The 17,569-nt window shown below is 39.4% G+C and overlaps 1 protein-coding gene across 1 annotated transcript in view; it reads left to right on the top strand.

Annotated features, from left to right (window-relative positions):
* Positions 1-17,569, top strand: part of HSD17B12 (hydroxysteroid 17-beta dehydrogenase 12) — an 83,703-nt gene that overhangs the window by 30,886 nt on the left and 35,248 nt on the right. Inside the window, 2 exon segments of the mRNA XM_041460027.1 lie at positions 1,384-1,430; positions 5,889-5,964. Coding sequence (XP_041315961.1) covers positions 1,384-1,430; positions 5,889-5,964 — 123 coding nt within the window.

Genomic DNA, 17,569 nt, shown 5'->3' with positions numbered 1-17,569 from the left:
GACCATTCAAACTCAAATAGGACCTTTGCTGGCAGTTTCATCTTTTGTTATTACATCCACTTATTTACAGATAGCAGGCGCAGGGACTGAAAGGGTTACAGCATTTCCTAGCTGTTATTACTCAGATAAATATTCTGGCTGCAGTTTGCATGCCAACTGTTAGAGGGGATCTGCAAGTAGTAACTAATCAAATCATCTGCAAACACATCTTCTTCCGGTGCTCTGAAGGCAAGCTCTTTCTGAATCCCAATGCCAGACAACACCTCTGGCTGCTCTGACTTTCATTCAGGTAGAGTTGACCTGAGAGTTAAACCAACACTCCCAGTTCACTGTTCTGAAACATTAAACAAGTCCAGTTATTTGGCCATGGCTAACATTCAGCGATAAGCAGTGGAAGCACAAACCAAGCTCTTCTGATCTGATAAAAGGACAAACAGACCAGTATGTTCTGTGGCTGCTTGGAGAGGGAGAACAGAGAGAGGTAAAAGAGAGGTTGGACAGGAGAGCTAAAATAGTAAGGATGTTGAGGTGTAGGCGTTGGGTTTGATGAGAGGAAAAAGCTGATAGAGAAAAAAAAGTGATGCTGAATTTACTTGCACAAAAAGAAGTTGGAAAAGCAGTTTCTGTACGGAGGAATTGCTATTTACTGGGATGATCAGCTACTAGTGTGGCGAGAGCCCTAGAATAATCTGTCAAACTAATGGCATGTTGAGTCACTCACAGCTTCTCAGCTTGTGGAAAAGAATCCTAGAAAGACTTGAAGCTTGACACAGATCCAGTCACCCACAGGTGAGAAAGTTTAAGCTGTAGAAGCCCAGCTGGCAACTCATGCCTGGATCAGTCGCTCATACTAGCTGCTGGTGAGCACAATCGTCATAAGAATCTGAAATCTGCTAGAGGAACACTAACAGAGAGCTGTTGCCTGTGTCCTAAAATCTCTTTTCTTGGATGCTTACAGGACTTGAGATACCTTTTATTGTACTATATACGTAAAACTAAGTTGACAGCTGGTTTAATAGTCATAAATTAGCTTTTTGCTTTTTTTTTTTTTTTTTTTTTGAAGTTAAATGGCTTGGAAATCTTAGTCCACAAAGTTTCTGAAGAAGTGTATTAGGACAGAGGCTTTAGAAGGGGTGCTGAACCTGATTCTTGAAACATGTTAGGCTCCTAATTCCATGTCTTTGTCTCCTTTCTTACCTATGGAGAGGCTTTAGTGTGAGTTTTTTAAGCAATTTCATAGAAGTTGTACACCTGTTCCAGAGACTTTGATATGTTTTTGTCTGGCATGAGTACTTTAATAGCCTACAAATGAACACACCCATTGCAGTGTGTAACTTCTGTGAAGCAACTAATGCAGATTTGTCTTTTTTGTTGTTGTTGCAGTGGTCACAGGAGCTACTGACGGGATTGGAAAAGCCTATGCAGAAGAGGTAAGAATTCTTTCCACTTGGAAGCCTGTCTTGATTCTTGGCAATATATCAAGCTGTCTCAACTCTGTCAAGCTGCATGTGATATTTCTTCACCTTATCTTAACATAGATATCTGTGGAGAAAGAGGTCTCCTACCTTGCCTTCCTCTGGTAACCAGCCAAAAGTTGTATCTCTTTTTGTTAGTTTCTTGTTAGTTTCTTTTATTTGTGAACTATGTTTTCAGATATTATCTTGTGCTTCAGTTTTTATTTTTAACTTCCTTAGTTTTTAAAAGAATTTTAACTTTCTCAGCCCTTGGTAAATCCTTTTGGTACTTCCAGGCACTGATTAAATGGCATTTACAGCTGCCAGCAGTATGTTCCAATTATTTCCTCTAGTTCATGAAGTGTCTGAAGCTGGGTTTTACCTTTACCTCTTTTACTGTACTTTTGCTCTTGATGGATATGTGGGCTCCAAATATATTTCATATACTGGAATGTATTGCTTAAGACAGAAAGTGCCTGTTAGTATAGGGTAATTTAGCCTACAAACCCAGAGAACATAATGACAAATAGTGCTGACTACAACAATTTATAGCAAAAATAACTTTAAACTCAGCATTAGTATTAGAGTGAGCTTGTCTGTGCTCATTTTTGTGTTCTCTGAAACACCAGCATGATTTTGTGTGAGATCAGCTGTGAGAGATTCCTTTTTCCTTGATTTTGTTTTGCAAAGCCCCCAGGGAAAATGGCATTCCTTTTCATGGGTAGTCCTTGTCCTTTGGATTTCCTGTCATCCTGATGTGCCTTGCCCTGCTACTTGCACCCCTAGCCCCCAAATTAATTTCTGCTTTGCAGGAAGTAGTACTTCATAGTGCTAGTTCAAGAAAGGGGAGTTGGCTGCAAAAGGAATTCAGCCTGGTGCCAGCGGCACCTGATCCTGGCATATGGCTCGCAGCTCATACATGCCAGGTACCCCAGTTACGTGGCACCGAAGCAAATGATGCAACACTTCATTTTAACTGTCTAGAGCAAGTGGAAGGAGGTCACTGTGCCCACAGCAGAGCATTATCAGGAGCAAGTCCTCTAGTGTGGGAGACACTCCCTGAACATCATGGGAGGTTAGTTTCAGGATCTATATGTTAAGGTACTGGGTGAATAAAACGACAGCTTGCTTTTATGTTCTGTAATGTCTCTAAGAACTAGGCTTCTTTTGAGCATGAATATCTGCTGCTGGCTGACTCCTGCATTCAAACCCCCATTAGGAAAGCCATTATGAGTATGAGATACTGTTGGAAAACCATGTCTATTACAGCTGCCTTGCAGTAGTTGCTGTAAGCACAGAGCACCCCAAAAGGTACAGGTACTCATTCTTGGGATACAGAATAAAACATAGTGTTTATGAGTTGTATTTATTATTGTTACTTAAGCATTTATTTAGACTAAAACTCAAATCCATTCTTTGACAGTTTAGATGGATGAAGAATACTCGATAAAGTGTGGGTGTGGGGCGAAATTTGGGATACCTGAAGAGACATCTCAGTCTTTAACTCTAGAGATATCTACAGAAGTCTGCCAGAAGATGCTTGATTTTTCTACTAAAAATTCCCTTCTGGCTACTATAAATTCTGCTGGCATATGGCTGCTTGGGCCATTGATGGTTGTGATCATACTCATGTAGACATCTTCCTCTTCCTTGGAGGAATTTTTGAGAATTGTAACTGTTTGTTGAGAATTGCCTCTTTGAAAGTTTGATATGGTCTCACTGGAAAGTGATGGAAGAGCTTTATGAATGTGTGTGGAATCTTGGATTATACTCTGCTCTGTAGATTATTTTCCTTTTCCAAGCAAAGAACTGTTTTTACATTTTCACTCTTGCAGTATTAAGACCTTTAATCTTTGCCCAGCACTGATATCCTTATCATTGCTAGATTAGCCCTTTGTTAAAGGTTTCATGTTTTGAGGATATGGTCAGGAGTCATTCGTCATTCATATGGTCATTTGTTGCCCCTCTATCATTATCTTTTGTTTGTTTTTGAAAATCATTAGTATAAATTCAACCTTAGCCATATTTGTGTGCTGGTGATAAACTAGAGGTTGTGATCCCATTGCATACTCTGCAGTACTCTACTATGCACATGTTTAGTATAGCATTTTTAGAATCTCTTGCTATGTCTGCTCTAACCAGAGCTTTAACCTTGCTTTGGTTGGCTGTTGATGTCATTGTTTTCCATCTGGAGAGAAAGGGTTTATGCAGCAGCTGTGTTTTGCTACCGAAGTGGAAAATGTGGTAGTCACTAACGTGGCATTTAAGGAACTCAAACTCCTCCATTCATCAGCGCCATTAGAATGGTGACCCTTGCTTGCATCAATCCTTAGGCTACAAGGGTAGCTTCCCAACATATGCTGCTCTGGGTGAGATTTTACATTAAGTTTTAAGGTCTTGTCATTCAGCCTTTTCAGGTAAGGATATTGCCCAAACGGACAAGTATAATAACAGATTATCTACAAAGCAAGTGGGTCTTCTTTGATTCCTATATAAAAATGTAATTAGTAACTGGGATCTCAGGGATCATTATCTCTCTTTGGATGATTGTGATTCCTTTCAACCAACTAGGTCTTTACCATTGAAGGCAGAGTGCTCATAAAGGACCTTAATTGAACTTGCTCTCAAGTGCTGTATCTTTTCCAAGTTTGATTACTTCTCTTAGTGATATTTGTTCCTAGTTACAGGGTCTTCTGTTGGCTGTTTTATGTGCTTTCTACTTAGAACTCCACTTGCAAAAGGGTTTCCAATTTCAGATGTACTTCTCAGAGTACATCCCTTCAGTGTGAACATAGCAGAGGTTTCTCTCAAGCTTGCCCTTGTGGTGGAAATTCTCTAAATGTGGTGAAGTTCCACTGACTGGATATATTGGCATCATTTTACTTCCTTGGCTTTTGAGACAAGTACAGAAGAATACTTTTCCATTAAGCCCAGGTATCTACTGAAGCAGTCTGAGAGCCCAAGGGTCATGACTGCTGAAAGAGAGCAAACTCTTTTGTCAGGAGTCTGGAGCTTTGCATCCATGAGGAAGATCTCTGGGGCTTTTTGCCTCATGGGACAACAGTTATTTTGGATTCTGAGTAGATTACTGTCAGATTGTCCTAGCAGGTTAGGTAATTAAGGCCTTCACTGCCTTGATCCTGTGGAATGAGAGTGCTATTCCCTTTTTCCTGGTGCCTTCCAAACCTACTGTGGGCTTCATGTCAAGTGTTCCAGTGAGCCAGGTGCTTATCTGCAGTTGGCTGGATGTGTTCATCCCTTTTAGACAGTAATTCTTGTAACACCACGCCATCTCCTCCAGCAGAAGGCTTAAGTTGCCTGTAAGCCTGAACGGGCAGCTGTTTGCTAGTGATTCCTGTGGTGTCTTTGGTGTCACCACACCTCACTCTATGCTCATGAGATGTAGTATGAGATTTCTACTGCTTAGAGATCACACGTGGAAGTACAGAGTTCACTGATGAACTCTGCCATACCTCTGACAGAATCACTACTGCTTTGCATACTCCTGCTAGAAAAGTAGGAGTCTTTAAGCCACTTCAGGTTGTTGCTGTACTGTGCTATATTGTTTTGAGGTTTTTGGGTCTGTGTGTTTTTGGGTTTGTTGGTTGGGTGAGATTTTTTTTTGTTGTTGTGTTTTTTTTCAAAATTCCATTGAAGTCCATTCTCATCAGCTTCTAAAGGCAGTGAAGGAGATTTATTGGAGCAATGACAACATACATGTTTTTTATGTGTAGGTCTTAAGTGTCTGAAAGGCAGAGCCACCGTGAACTGTGCATAGAGGTATTGTTTCTACTTATAGTAGTCACAAACATCATTTTCATTTTAGAGTGATTGAGATATGTAACTGTCTTTCTGCAGACACTTTTCAATTGAGTTGTTAGATCTCATTTTAAACTTGTAGTGGTGGGTCTGATTTGATGACCAGGGCCCTGTCTTAATTTCCTCAGATAGCTTCCCTAAAAGAGTTTCAGAAGTAAATTAACCTTGATACCTCTGAGTAGTACAAAGTAAGAGTGGAGCCTTTTTAAAGGGAGGAAGTATTGAGTTGCAACACAGGTGTTCAAGTGACCATGGATATCTTAACTTGGCCTGTTAAACTTCATTATGGGTAATAATGTCTTTGCTCTGACTTGCAGAGGTAGTGTAAAAGTTCTGTAAAATATCCACTGTTTGTTTTCTATTTTATAAATGTGCCTATCCACCTATATTAGATGACTGAGAAGATAGCCTGGTGTGAAGGGAATTAAATAAGAAATAACATGGAAGTATTTTTCCTGGTTTTCCCCTTTGTATCTATATTTAAAATTTTATTTTTTTAAAACTTGCTGGTCATATATTGTGATGTTTCATGAATCTTGCAATTTCTTTGATTAGGATACTAACTTGGAAGTGATTTATGACTATTCTAATGTCTCCTGTATTGTTTTCTTGCAGTTAGCAAGACGTGGATTGAAGGTGGTTCTAATCAGTAGGTCAAAAGAAAAACTGGACCAGGTTTCTACTGAAATAAGTGAGTTAAAACTTCTTCCCTAAACTTCACTGGCATGCTTATAAATAAATGCAATTGCACATGAATTTCATACATGCTAATATATACAGCTCTGATTGTAAAAAGAGTTTGCTCTTATGCACAGTGCAAATGTTACAGATATAAGTGGTAAAGGCCTTGCAGTTCAGTTTTACAGCTGTTCATATTTAACTTCTGAGAACAATAGGGCTGAATTCTGGAATACGTATTCCTAAAACGGTTAGTCTTCCATAAGAATAGCTTACCAGGCCAGACTGAAATACCACCTATTCATGTAGTAGTAGTTGTCTAAAAATCATAATAAGGCAAGAAACATGCAGTCATTTTTCCATCTGAATATTCCCTCTGTTTGAAGCAAGTTTGATTTCATGGGCTCCAGCCATAAGGGTGGTTTCTTTGCAACTAGAAGTTGTTGAAAGTGTTATTGTGGGTAGCTCACCCCATCTCTCTCTTTTTTGTTTTGTTTTAATCAACTACTCAAAGATTAGATTAGAGACCTGTAAGCTCTTTTGAGGTGATGAGTGTTCATAGTCATAAGAATATATGGAATGAGTTAAAGTGTTTAAGAACCTGTATTAGGGACTGTTTCTTCAGTAAGTGTGTAGTAAATGGCTCTAATGGAAAAATAAGGGAGCAACTTCAGTGTTTCAATCACAAATGGGTATTTCTACAGGGTCAGTTAGGAAAAAGCTTCAAATCTCATGCTGACAAATGATTTTCCAATCAGAGCGAAGAACCCACAAGAATTCCTCTTCTAATCTATATTTATTTTATTAAGGCATATTTCATGCAAGGTTATTAGTTTGTGCAGTGTATGTCAAGATAAAGTGAGAAATGTAACCATGTGAAAAGGTTTTGAGAAGCAGGAGTAGAAGTTGTGTACTATAAAGCAGGTTTCTCAGCATAATGATGTTGGGCAAAGAAACCTTTAAGATGATGCTTCTGTGCTACCCTCCCTTGTCTTGCTTAGGCCTTCTGAAATGGTTTGTGTATGTAATGCAGATAATGGTAAGAACTGCTTTCTTTCCAAGGTCATAAATGTATGATTTTGGCTTAAATTTACTAAAAATTTCTGTGAATTTATTAGTGGCACTGTTTTACTATAAAGCATAACCCCCTAAGTCAAGAGTCAACACACTGTCCTGTACAAAGTGGTAAGGGATTGCTGAGTGAAAGTAAGAATGACTGAAAAACTCCAACTTGCTAAACAGTAGCTCTTGTACTAGATCTGTAAAAGTCACTATTTCTGGTTTTTAGTGTCCAATGTAAGATGGCATATCAAACTGTTTTCTAGACAGAAAATGATTCTTTCTCATGTGTATGTTTAAGTTGTAGAGAGCATTCCTTCTTAGAGCAAAGTTGTCATCAAGTTCTGTCTTCCACCGATTTGGAACTAATTGGCATTGTTCATTAGTATCCTTCATTTAAGACTGTCACTGCAGTGTCTGGACCTACCTGTGACACTGATCAATCCAGTGACAGTGTAAATGTAGCAGAATAGGTGTCACTGCCTGGGTAACCTGTCTCACTGCTGATACTTGCTGCCAGTACCTAAAGAAGCTACAAAAAGGTGGTGTTTTTTGGTAGTTCACTGCAGTAGCTAGATGATAGTTTGCTGCATTTGTGTGGGCATGTGCAGTCACGTTCCTAGCAACGTTACATAAAGTTGTTTTGCTAAGTCAAACTATAACTGAAAGAAATTTCTACAAATACTCTTGTTCTGGAATCAAACACCTATGCATCAAGTGACAAGCTTCTTGAAAGTGGTCATAACCCTTTGTGTAACAGTTTGGGTATCTCTTTCTCCCTGGGAATTAAGCATGATGCTGACAAGATGGATAAATCTGCTTTGAGCTTCAGCACTTACATGGTGGCTGCTGGGGGAGGTTCTCAGATTAAAAAAATAGGTACATTTTCCTATGTGAAGCAGCCTGTAATACATAATTACTGTTAGGCCTCACCCAAACATTTTTCTGCTTCCTTTCCTAAACCTATTCTGAAATGAGATGACTCACGCTGGGTTTTCAGAACACTACTTTTGACAACACTGAGCTACTGAAAAGTATACTTTGTTCATCGTGGCATATGCTGAAGGATTAGGATAGTCTGCATGATCAAGCAAGCCTGAGTTGCACTTTCAGATCCTGCTAGGTTTTAGCTGGACAGAATTGTCTTGTATTCAGTCTCATGTGGTTTCTGCAGTCTGCTCAGATGTTGTCATATATAAGGTGGGTGACTTTTTTAATGCTAGGTCTGTAATTACTTAAATGGTTCCCTTGTAGGCTTCTAAGGTAACTTGAAACTTCTTTATGGTAGTCCATTGTTCTTCAGATTGGCACAGAGCTTGCTCCTCTTGAGTAATGACTCTTAATCACTTTAAGGAAGAATGGCTGTTTAACTAATTCCAGTTATTTGAATTGTGTGATTCTGTGTATGTTTTCAGTTTCCTCCTCCTTTTCATTAATCAGTCTCATGCTTATCCTATTGAATGGATAGATACACTGCCATAAATAATGACAGGGGTTTTGAGGCTCAGGTGTGTTGATTCTATTTCAGAAGACTCATCTGCTCGTAGAGTAGGCTTCTAATAGGAGTGACATCTATTTACAAAATACAAGTTGTATAACCACTATCATGAGGGAAATACTTATGTCTTTCTGCATGTAAAATGCCAGCTGACCTGGAGCTGATTTTATGTGCATCTGCACATTAAAGTGGCTGAACTGATGTTACAGGAACACCAGATGTTCTCAGTGTGCAGTTCAGTTTGCACAACAAAAATTAGTGGGTTAATTACAAGTCGTTGAAGACTTTGTAAGACTTTTCACTGTGTTTTCAAGTTTTTTTTTTTTTTTTTTTAGTCGTTGAAGACTTTATAAGACTTTTCACTGTGTTTTCAAGCTTGTTTTTTTTTTTTTTTTTTTTTTTAGAGTACTTAAGTGTTGTAGGATTGGCCATAAAAGATAAATTCTCTGTTCCCTAAGAAATAGAGTATCAGCCACTGACTGAAGAAAAAATTTAGAATTTCTTCTTCAGTCGTCATGGACAACCTTAATGAGGAATTATATAAGTTTTATGGAAGTATATTTGATCTTTTAATCAAGTTGTCATGCACAAGCACAGACTATTAAGGTCACTGTAAAAAAGGCTTGTCTAGTTTAGTTCATGCTGCTTCACTGTTCCACCACTTTTCTGAAGTGTCTGTTGCATTGCATTGTTAAACACTTCCAAACGTTCAGGGAGGATCAGGAAGAAAATTCCCCTGTGAATGGAGACAGTTGAGTGGCACATAATGAGTCGGTTCCCTGATTTGCTGTATTTAATAATGAGCATGGTCCAAGACATCTCAGGTGCTCTGTGCTAGCAGTTGGTTCTCGAACTGTGGATTTGTAGGCAGAAAAGCTTCAGTTACTGCACTGGATACATTTGTTCTGACAGGAATTGAGAACTGCTTTGCTGTAGAAACTCATTACCTAGGGGCTGCAATATGAAGAATGTAGTGCAGACCAGATAAGCAAGGAAAAAACTTCAGTTTGTCTATAGGGAAATTGTCAAAAGAATTTGGTATTGGTGTCCATTGTTAGCTGGTACCTTCACAGGACACTTCATGGAGTGAGCATGAGCTGCAAGAGCCAGGAAAAAACTTAATGCTTGCTGGTGTTTCTACTTACAAGTCTGAGTAGCTGCTTACTTGTAGGTGAGTGCATATAAAAGCAACGTGGCAGATTTTGTCATCAGTTGTTATACAATGAAAGGAAATTCCTATTTACTACTTTAAAGTTGGTGGTTTAGTGTTACATACACCCAGGTGATGAAATTGGCTCCAATTAAATTGTTTGAATTGAGAGAAATCAATTGTTTTTCCAATGTATTCTCAGAAATTAACATTTAATTGGTATACACTATAAGCTTTTCATACTGTTTGGGAGCTAATGTCCAAAACTTGGATTCTGCTATATGTCTATAAGAAAAGACAAGTTTTTTCTATAAGGAAATAAAGATTTTTTGCAATTAAAATTTGTGTAGCTATTTCATTCCAATATATTTCCTCAGCCCAGTGTGTAGTGTATGTAAGTTGCATGGTCATGGTAGTTTAATCTTGAACTACTCTCTAACCCTAAGATTTTGGGTATCATATTATACTCAGGATCTGTTGTGTTCTTACTACTCTGGCATGATTTTTGAGTACAAAAACAGGATGTGGTGCCAAACCTGGAAATGTTTCTTCCCCATTTCCTAGGCAGGTGGGTTTTACAGTTTTCTTCTGCTTTTGTGGTTACCAGGTTACCAGCATCCTGAAGCAGGCCTGATGCTGACCCCTGTGCTTGTGCCCCATCCCTTACCATGACCCACTGCAGCAAATGGGCCATGGCCCCATGACAAGTGTGACCCCTGCAGATGCTCCCCTGCACCTCCCTTGGAGCACTTGGCTCCTTCATCTCTGCCCTGTCACTCAGATTTCCTCCCTGCTGCACCCCAGTAAATCCTCCTCACATTTTGGAGTTGGCAAGTAAGAATATTTGTGTTTAATAGAGGAGGATGAAATGCAGACAAGTTCTGAGAGGAAGGGGACATCTTTTGCACAGAAATGACATTCTTTGCATAGAAATGACAAGATTCACTTGCCTGAGCTTAACTTGAAGACTAAGTGAATCTGGCAGTTATTCTGACCTTTTGTGATCTATTTTAAGGTAAATGAATGTGTTTGCAGCCTTCTATCATCTGAGCCAAGTTCAGGTTGACATACTTGGAATCTCCGTATATTTCTTGAACTTGACAAAATGGCTTCAAATATTTTAAACTTGTTTTGATGCACTGAAGTCACCTTTCACATGAAGTTTTAGTGTGAGGATCTTTGATTCCGAATGAGCTCTTGGATTTCATCTCTGAAGAAAGTTTCCCTTGGATGAAGTGAAGGAAGTTCTCTTGGTTTTGCCTTGTGTGAGCCACTTAGTAAAGGAGCAGTTGGCAGGCACTGTAGAGAGTAGACAGAGGATTCAAACTGAATTAACTTTTACTAATAAATTAAATAGATGACCCTGATGTAAAAGATAGAGAAGTTGGAAAGGGAGCTTATTTTTAATTGTGAATTTTTTTCTTCTTTAAGAAGAATTCTGCTTCTGTGGTTTTGGCTGGATTTTTTTTCCCCTTAGTGCCTCTTTTTTGTCATCTTCTCTTGAATTTTCTCAGTGACATTTGGTCTAGATTCATTTAAAGAAATTGAGCAGAATACTTAGAAAGAAGCACTTGACAGATATCCTGCAAACTATGGGATGCAGTCCTAGATCTACTTCACCTCTTAGGAGAGTTTTGAGGTAGCAATCCAGTAGGACAAGCCACAAGTAAAATGTTCTGCAGATGAGCAGTGATCTCCTTGCAGAAGGACTTCCTTTCCATATCTGTCAGCACATGGAGTAACAGACCACATGTCACAGGTGGTTTTAAGGATGAAAGCCAGGAAGTTTTTTGGTCAGTGTTACAGGTTCCACAAAGCAGTAGGTGAGCTGGCAAGCTCTAGTAGATGGTGCTTTTTCACACCTGGCAGGACTGGGTGAGCCTCTTCCAGAAAGAAGGTGCTTGCTGTGAACCTCACTGCCAGTGTGTGTCTATGCAGTACTTACTAATAGTTTGTAAACCCAGAAAGTCCAGGGAAAGGAACGTATGAAGTTTATTTAAATGTGAATTAGATACTTTGGGTTTCCTTGTCTGAATATAAACACAGCAGAAGTAATCTCTTCCTCTCCTCACATATTCTGTATATTGTGCCTGTAGGATCAGCACTAACTCTGGAACCTAATGGTTTCTTGAGTCTTAAAGCTTTACATGTTAGGTAATTGGATCAATGGACAGGTAACTTCCTTGGTACTTTTGAAACCCAGACTTGAACAAGCAGGAATTGTCTTCCCTGAAAACGTTTGGGGTCACTGCTGCCTCTGCCTGGCAGTAGTTATGTGGGGGGATACACTGTATTTTTTGTAATACTCAGAAACGTAATGCCTGTCTCTGCTAACAACCTGTCTGTAACATAAGCCTTTAGGGATGCCAAAACAAGAGCCTCTGGGCCTTTAAACACCTTTTGTTAACATGTAAGATGCAATCTATTGCTTATCATTTTCAGAGTAAAATAAGCTGAACATCACATGAAAAGATAAGTATTGGATTGTTTTCACATTGGATTGGGTGAAATTCTCTTGAAAATCTAGTTTAAGCCAACTGGTGGAAGCTCTATTAGCAAGAGAATTAAAATTAGGCCTTTTAAGTGTCTCTGCAGGGAATAGTCTCTCTGGCACAAGAAAGGACTGTGTGGTGCAAACAGTACTGTCTTCCTTCTGCAACTTCATTCTATGAATGTGTATTTTAGTCTTATGTCACTTTTTTAGCAGGTTAAGTTCCATTACATCAAGTCCTTTTTATCTGTCAAAGCTGTAAAAATCCCTGATAGACTTCTCTACTGAGCAAATGGTGATAATCACTTCTATGTTTTTTCAGGAATATGTTGTGGTGAGGAAAAAAATGCTAGTTAGTAGCTCTTCACAGAGACAGGAAACTCAGTTGATTTGTTCTGCACAACAAATACTTAAAAAAAATATCCTTGAATATGAGAAATAAACAGTTTTCAAATTTGTGTAGCTACTGGATAAAAGTATGCCTGCTGTAACTCCTTAGGAAAGTGCCGCACTTGCAGTGCTGAGTGGGTACTCTATTTCTTTGAGTAGTAGATGGGGACTAATTAACAATGGATTTTGCCTTACAAGTAATACTTTGGAGAACCCTGAAAACTTGTGCTTTTAAGTGCCTGACTTTGGGATACAGCAAACATTTTACTATGGATGTTGAATTGGAGGTAGATAATAATATAAAAGATGATGCTGAATTAGCCTACAAACTTGTTTCCCTTTTTAAATTTGCTTTAATTCAAGCAGAGTGATTGACTTAAATGTCTTGAAATTGACTTGAGAGTAAGGGCACAATTTTTTTTGTTAATCCATGGTACGACACCTTTCAGTTTCTATGAGTGACATTAAATTCTTACAATGTATTTTTCCTGGTCTTTCTGAAATTCTTTCTGTTGAGCCTAAATCTGAAAAAAAGATGTTGGGTTTTTTTTAATAATTATTGTTCTAGTAAGTATATGGCTGAAGAGTTTAGACTCAATTTTGCAAAAACTGATGCAAAATTCATGTTTACATGTATACACATATCAGGTGTACACATTCTCACAGACAATAATAATGGCATTAAGGCAAAGGAAATGTTACAGGAAGTATGGGAAATAGTCCATATGCCCTTCCTAAAATGATTAAGTGAATTAAAAATAGCTCTCTTCATGCTCAGCAACAACAAATACATCAATGAATATTATAAAAAAAAAAAATCGTGGTGAGGGGGTTGAAAGTAGTGTCAGGGAAAGAGGAGAGACAGAAGGGGAGTTTGAGATGCTGCCTACTACACAATAGCAACCTTCCCACCCTTCACGTTGTGCTTCCCCCTGAATTGTGCCCTAACCGACTCCTTGTGCAGCTTCAGCCGGGGTGGATATTTCGGGGAGGATATTTTGGGGTTGCGGTGCAGAGAGCTATTCTGGGAATCACCGCTCCTGACGGCACAGCCCAGCGTGGCACGGCACGAGGGCGGCCGCACGTGCGGAGCCTGGGAGCCCCCCGTGCCTGGCGAGGGCTGCGTGGGGAGCGCCGCGCTCAGCTCGCCTGGCTGCCTGCAGTCACTCAACACTGCCAGGACTCGAGTGTGCAGCCCCCCTGGCTGCCAGCCTCTGCAGCTGTTTGTCACAGGCTGCTTGATTCTGTGTTTTTAGTTAGCTTGGTAATTAGAACAAGCTTGATTTAGAAAAGCTTGCAATGCTGAGCATAATATTTGGGTGAATGGCCTTATTGATTGATCCTGTGTTGCTCAGAATGTGTTTCTGACTTGGTTAGTGTGTTTTAGAAATTGTAATGTATTTTGATGTAATGGAAGTCAGAGGAGAGCAAATGGAGGCAGTTATTAATAAAGTGTTTTCCCTCTGTTTTGTACTACTGTATACACACATTAAAAACTTACGTATGCAGATGGCTCAATGGTTTTTGGACATTGGCTTGGAGCGCTGAAGTCATCTATGAAAGCTGAGAAGTGAGGAACTGACTTTTATATGTCTGCTTATATTGAAACTTAACAGAACATTTAAATTAAGGTCTGTCATTGTTTTACCTGCTCTACAGTTCTATGTGATTAGATTTTTTAAAATATTCTTTCTTTTTAAGGAAGCTGTTTCTATGAGACGACATGTGCAACTATTGCAGTATGTAAGGAATTCCCTGGAAGTCCTGCATGTGTACTTGAATGAAAGGAGCTGGAACCTATTCCAAGGGGCTTGACCAAGTGTTCATATGCACATGCTTTAAAAATTACGGAAACATAGCAAGTAATGTTAAATTGTAGGCAGGCATCTTAAGCTATGCAGGAACAGCATAGCCTTCCTTTGCAACAGGGGCAACAGAGCTTCCTTTTAGCGATTTCTTAGGATATCAGTATTTGGCTTCAGAGTTTCACACCCTTCAAAATGTTCAGAAAAAACTAGCTCTTGTTATACCCAGCTGATTTTAACATGTTTATACATGGTGAATATATCACTGTGTAATAACAGTCTGCTGCCACCAGTCTGGAAGTACTTGGTACTTCTGGAAAACAGATTCCATCCATCCATGACACTGTGAGTTGCTTCTGTGGACTCTGAAAGTCCCAGACTGGATACATTCCCAAAATGAATGGCTCTCCCTTAAAACAACCAAATACTTTGTAGAGCTCTCAGCAGTCACTCCATAGTCTTAAATTCTTCACATCTCTGTCCCGCATAGATAGAGTACTAAAAAGCAGGAGGTTTTAATGTTTTGCTTTCATCTCTCAGCTTCCTATCCTGTATTGAAAAGGCTGCAAACTCTGTTTCTGGAGGCTGGGTGCTGGATTAGGATGACTTTTACCACTGCAGTGATACTGGAAAGATGGCATCTTTATTTGTGGATGTAGTTGATTCTCCTTACCTAAACAAATTTGTCCTCTCCTGTATGATGAAAAATGGAGGGCTATTTTTCTGCTGCTTAGAATCTCTGACCATCCTGAAGCGAAAAACCAAGTCAGACTTCTTATGTTTCTGCAGCAAGTTGTGTTATACTGTATCACTGTGATGGCAATATTTATACATGGCTTTGAATGTAAAATGGTGAGATGCTTCAGTTCTAGCAAGAGTTTTTAATGTCCTTTCCCTGATCTTAGAAGAACCATCCCCATTACCTGTTTACAGTGTGGGCCTTCTGTCTTGAACCTCTCTGTTGCAAAGTTGACTGGATTTGCCTCAGTGTTCTTGGTGCAAATTCAAGCTGTTCCAGCAAACTGCTTTGAAACAGGTGGTTCAAGAAGTAGTGTTATTTTATTTGGGATGAAGATCTTGTAGTTTTCCTGCGTCCCAGCAAGACCTTGTATGACAGACACCCTGACACTGCTTCACTTGGGTAAACCGAGCTGCTTCTCCTGACCACCAAACGGGTGTCTCTTTGCTGTTGCATCGAAGTACACAGGCTTGCTCCTCTTGGAGAACCTTCTTTCAAGCCCAGTTTATCTGTGTCTGAAAACTTCCTTAGCATTTTCTTAGCCAAGAGCCAAGATTTCAGGAGGGCTGCTGATTTAAATTATTTGCAAGCTTAAAATTATTTTAAAAAAAATGTAAAGAAAAATTTGAAAATGTTTGCCTCCTAACCAGTTCTTTGTTATTATTTAGGGTGTAGCTCACTGTAGTTTCTACAGTGCTTTCTGCTTTATTTTTTTTTAATTATAGTGTGATCTTTTTTCCTGGTGTTCTAGGTAATGTGGTGTTATTTTGCAAGTGAATCTTTTTACTACACAAGGCGTGCCCTGCTTTGCCTGGTAGTTAAGATTAGCATTTTCCTTGCATAGCAAGACTGGATAAGTTTCCTGTAAGTCAGACATATCTGGCCTTTAGAATTAATTAAGCTTTTGCTTCACCTACTGATGTTGTAACTGATGATCTTAAATGAGAAATCAGGCAAGTGTTGTCCTGTTGGCTGTTCCTCAGGATTGTTGTAAGTTTTTTTAATTCTTATTTTGTATTCTTATTTCTTTTTTTATAAGTAACACATTAGCCAAGGTTTCAGACACTGTTTGAGTCCTCTTCTGAGGGTACGGAAGGTAGTGTGTCCTCCAAGGGCTTGTATGTGAAAGTGTTTGTACTTTTGATGGTGTGTAGTTAGTGTATTTGTTTCCAAACTGTCTCATCCTGTATTGTGTGCACAGTGGGAACATGCCTCAGCAAGTCAGTAGTTCTTATACCACTACAAAACTAGGCACTTTTTCAGTTATCGTATGTTCCCCTTTCAGTGTGTATCTCGTGTACTGATTTTGTTTGCATGACCACTGTATTGGACTGTGCTGTGCCTCTGCCTCTGGAGTCTCTGTTCTTGGGTTGCTCTCTGGATCTTGGGAAGAATACATCCCAGTATATTCTGCAAAAGTTTACTTCATCTTTTTGTCTTGTACAGTGTTTCTACCAGCCTGCTCTATCACTAGTGGGACTATTGGTTCATTCAGCCTTTCCATAGCTGTGAAAATTTGTTCATGGTCAACAACTTACTTCTCAAATGATGCTGTGATTGCAGAGGATCACGTCTACTTTTCTTGGTTTACCAGGATATTGTTGAGCACAGCTGGTATCTTGCTCAGTTATCAGATGTCTTGGCTAAGGTAATACGGGCCCTGTAAATTAGCTGGACACATACATGTTTAGGTTAAAACTTATTTGTAGGGTCAATATTGGTCTCACCTGAGTTTTTTAGTAAATGAGATGATTAGGACACTAGTATGTCTGAATTGAGAATTGTGAAGATCTGCTGAATTGTCTTTCCCAACCTGTGGGTAGGTGATGACTGACTGCTGCACAACTGTTGACAAAATGGTGCTGTAATATTTAGTCTCCTGCTAAGGAGTATTTGAAATATCGAAGACAAAGCATCAGATCCACTTTTCAAAATATCATCAGGAATGTTGGACATGCTGGCAGGTAATAGCTCTTTCAGGTCCTCTAGCTGTGGCTGCAAAAACTGGTTTATACCCTCCTTTCACTCCCTGTGGCTCTCAAGTATCTCCTGGTCCTCAAGCTGAAAGCTCCATTAAGGAGTTTCAGATTTTCTCTTGGACAGCAGTAGCCCAGATACCTGATATCCTAGATACCCTGGATAAGCACATAGCCTATTTGCTTCTTTCTCTGTTACTCTACATCTCAGTGTCTTTTTGGCAGATAAAATAGGAATGTGCTCTACTCTGTCTTGTAGCCCATCTGTTTGAGAACATCTTAATCCTTAAGATCAAGGAAATTCCCTTTTCCATTTTTTTCATGCAGAGCAGAGTACACCTGCTCTTCTCTGCACCTCGTGCTCTGACTACTAGATCAAGTTTACATGGAAGTGACTTAATGCCATTTGCATTGTCATTTGCTTTTTCAGGTGTATCTCGTAGTCTTTTCTCTGAGGCAGGGGATCCTCTCACCTATTGCAGGTTCTGGGACAGAGCACAGGGTATGAAA

The sequence above is a fragment of the Pyrgilauda ruficollis genome, unplaced genomic scaffold (assembly GCF_017590135.1).
Source record: "Pyrgilauda ruficollis isolate IOZ18807 unplaced genomic scaffold, ASM1759013v1 scaffold14, whole genome shotgun sequence".
NCBI lineage: Eukaryota > Metazoa > Chordata > Aves > Passeriformes > Passeridae > Pyrgilauda > Pyrgilauda ruficollis.
Note: the sequence above shows the minus strand (reverse complement) of the source record. Positions and strands in the feature narration are given on the sequence as shown.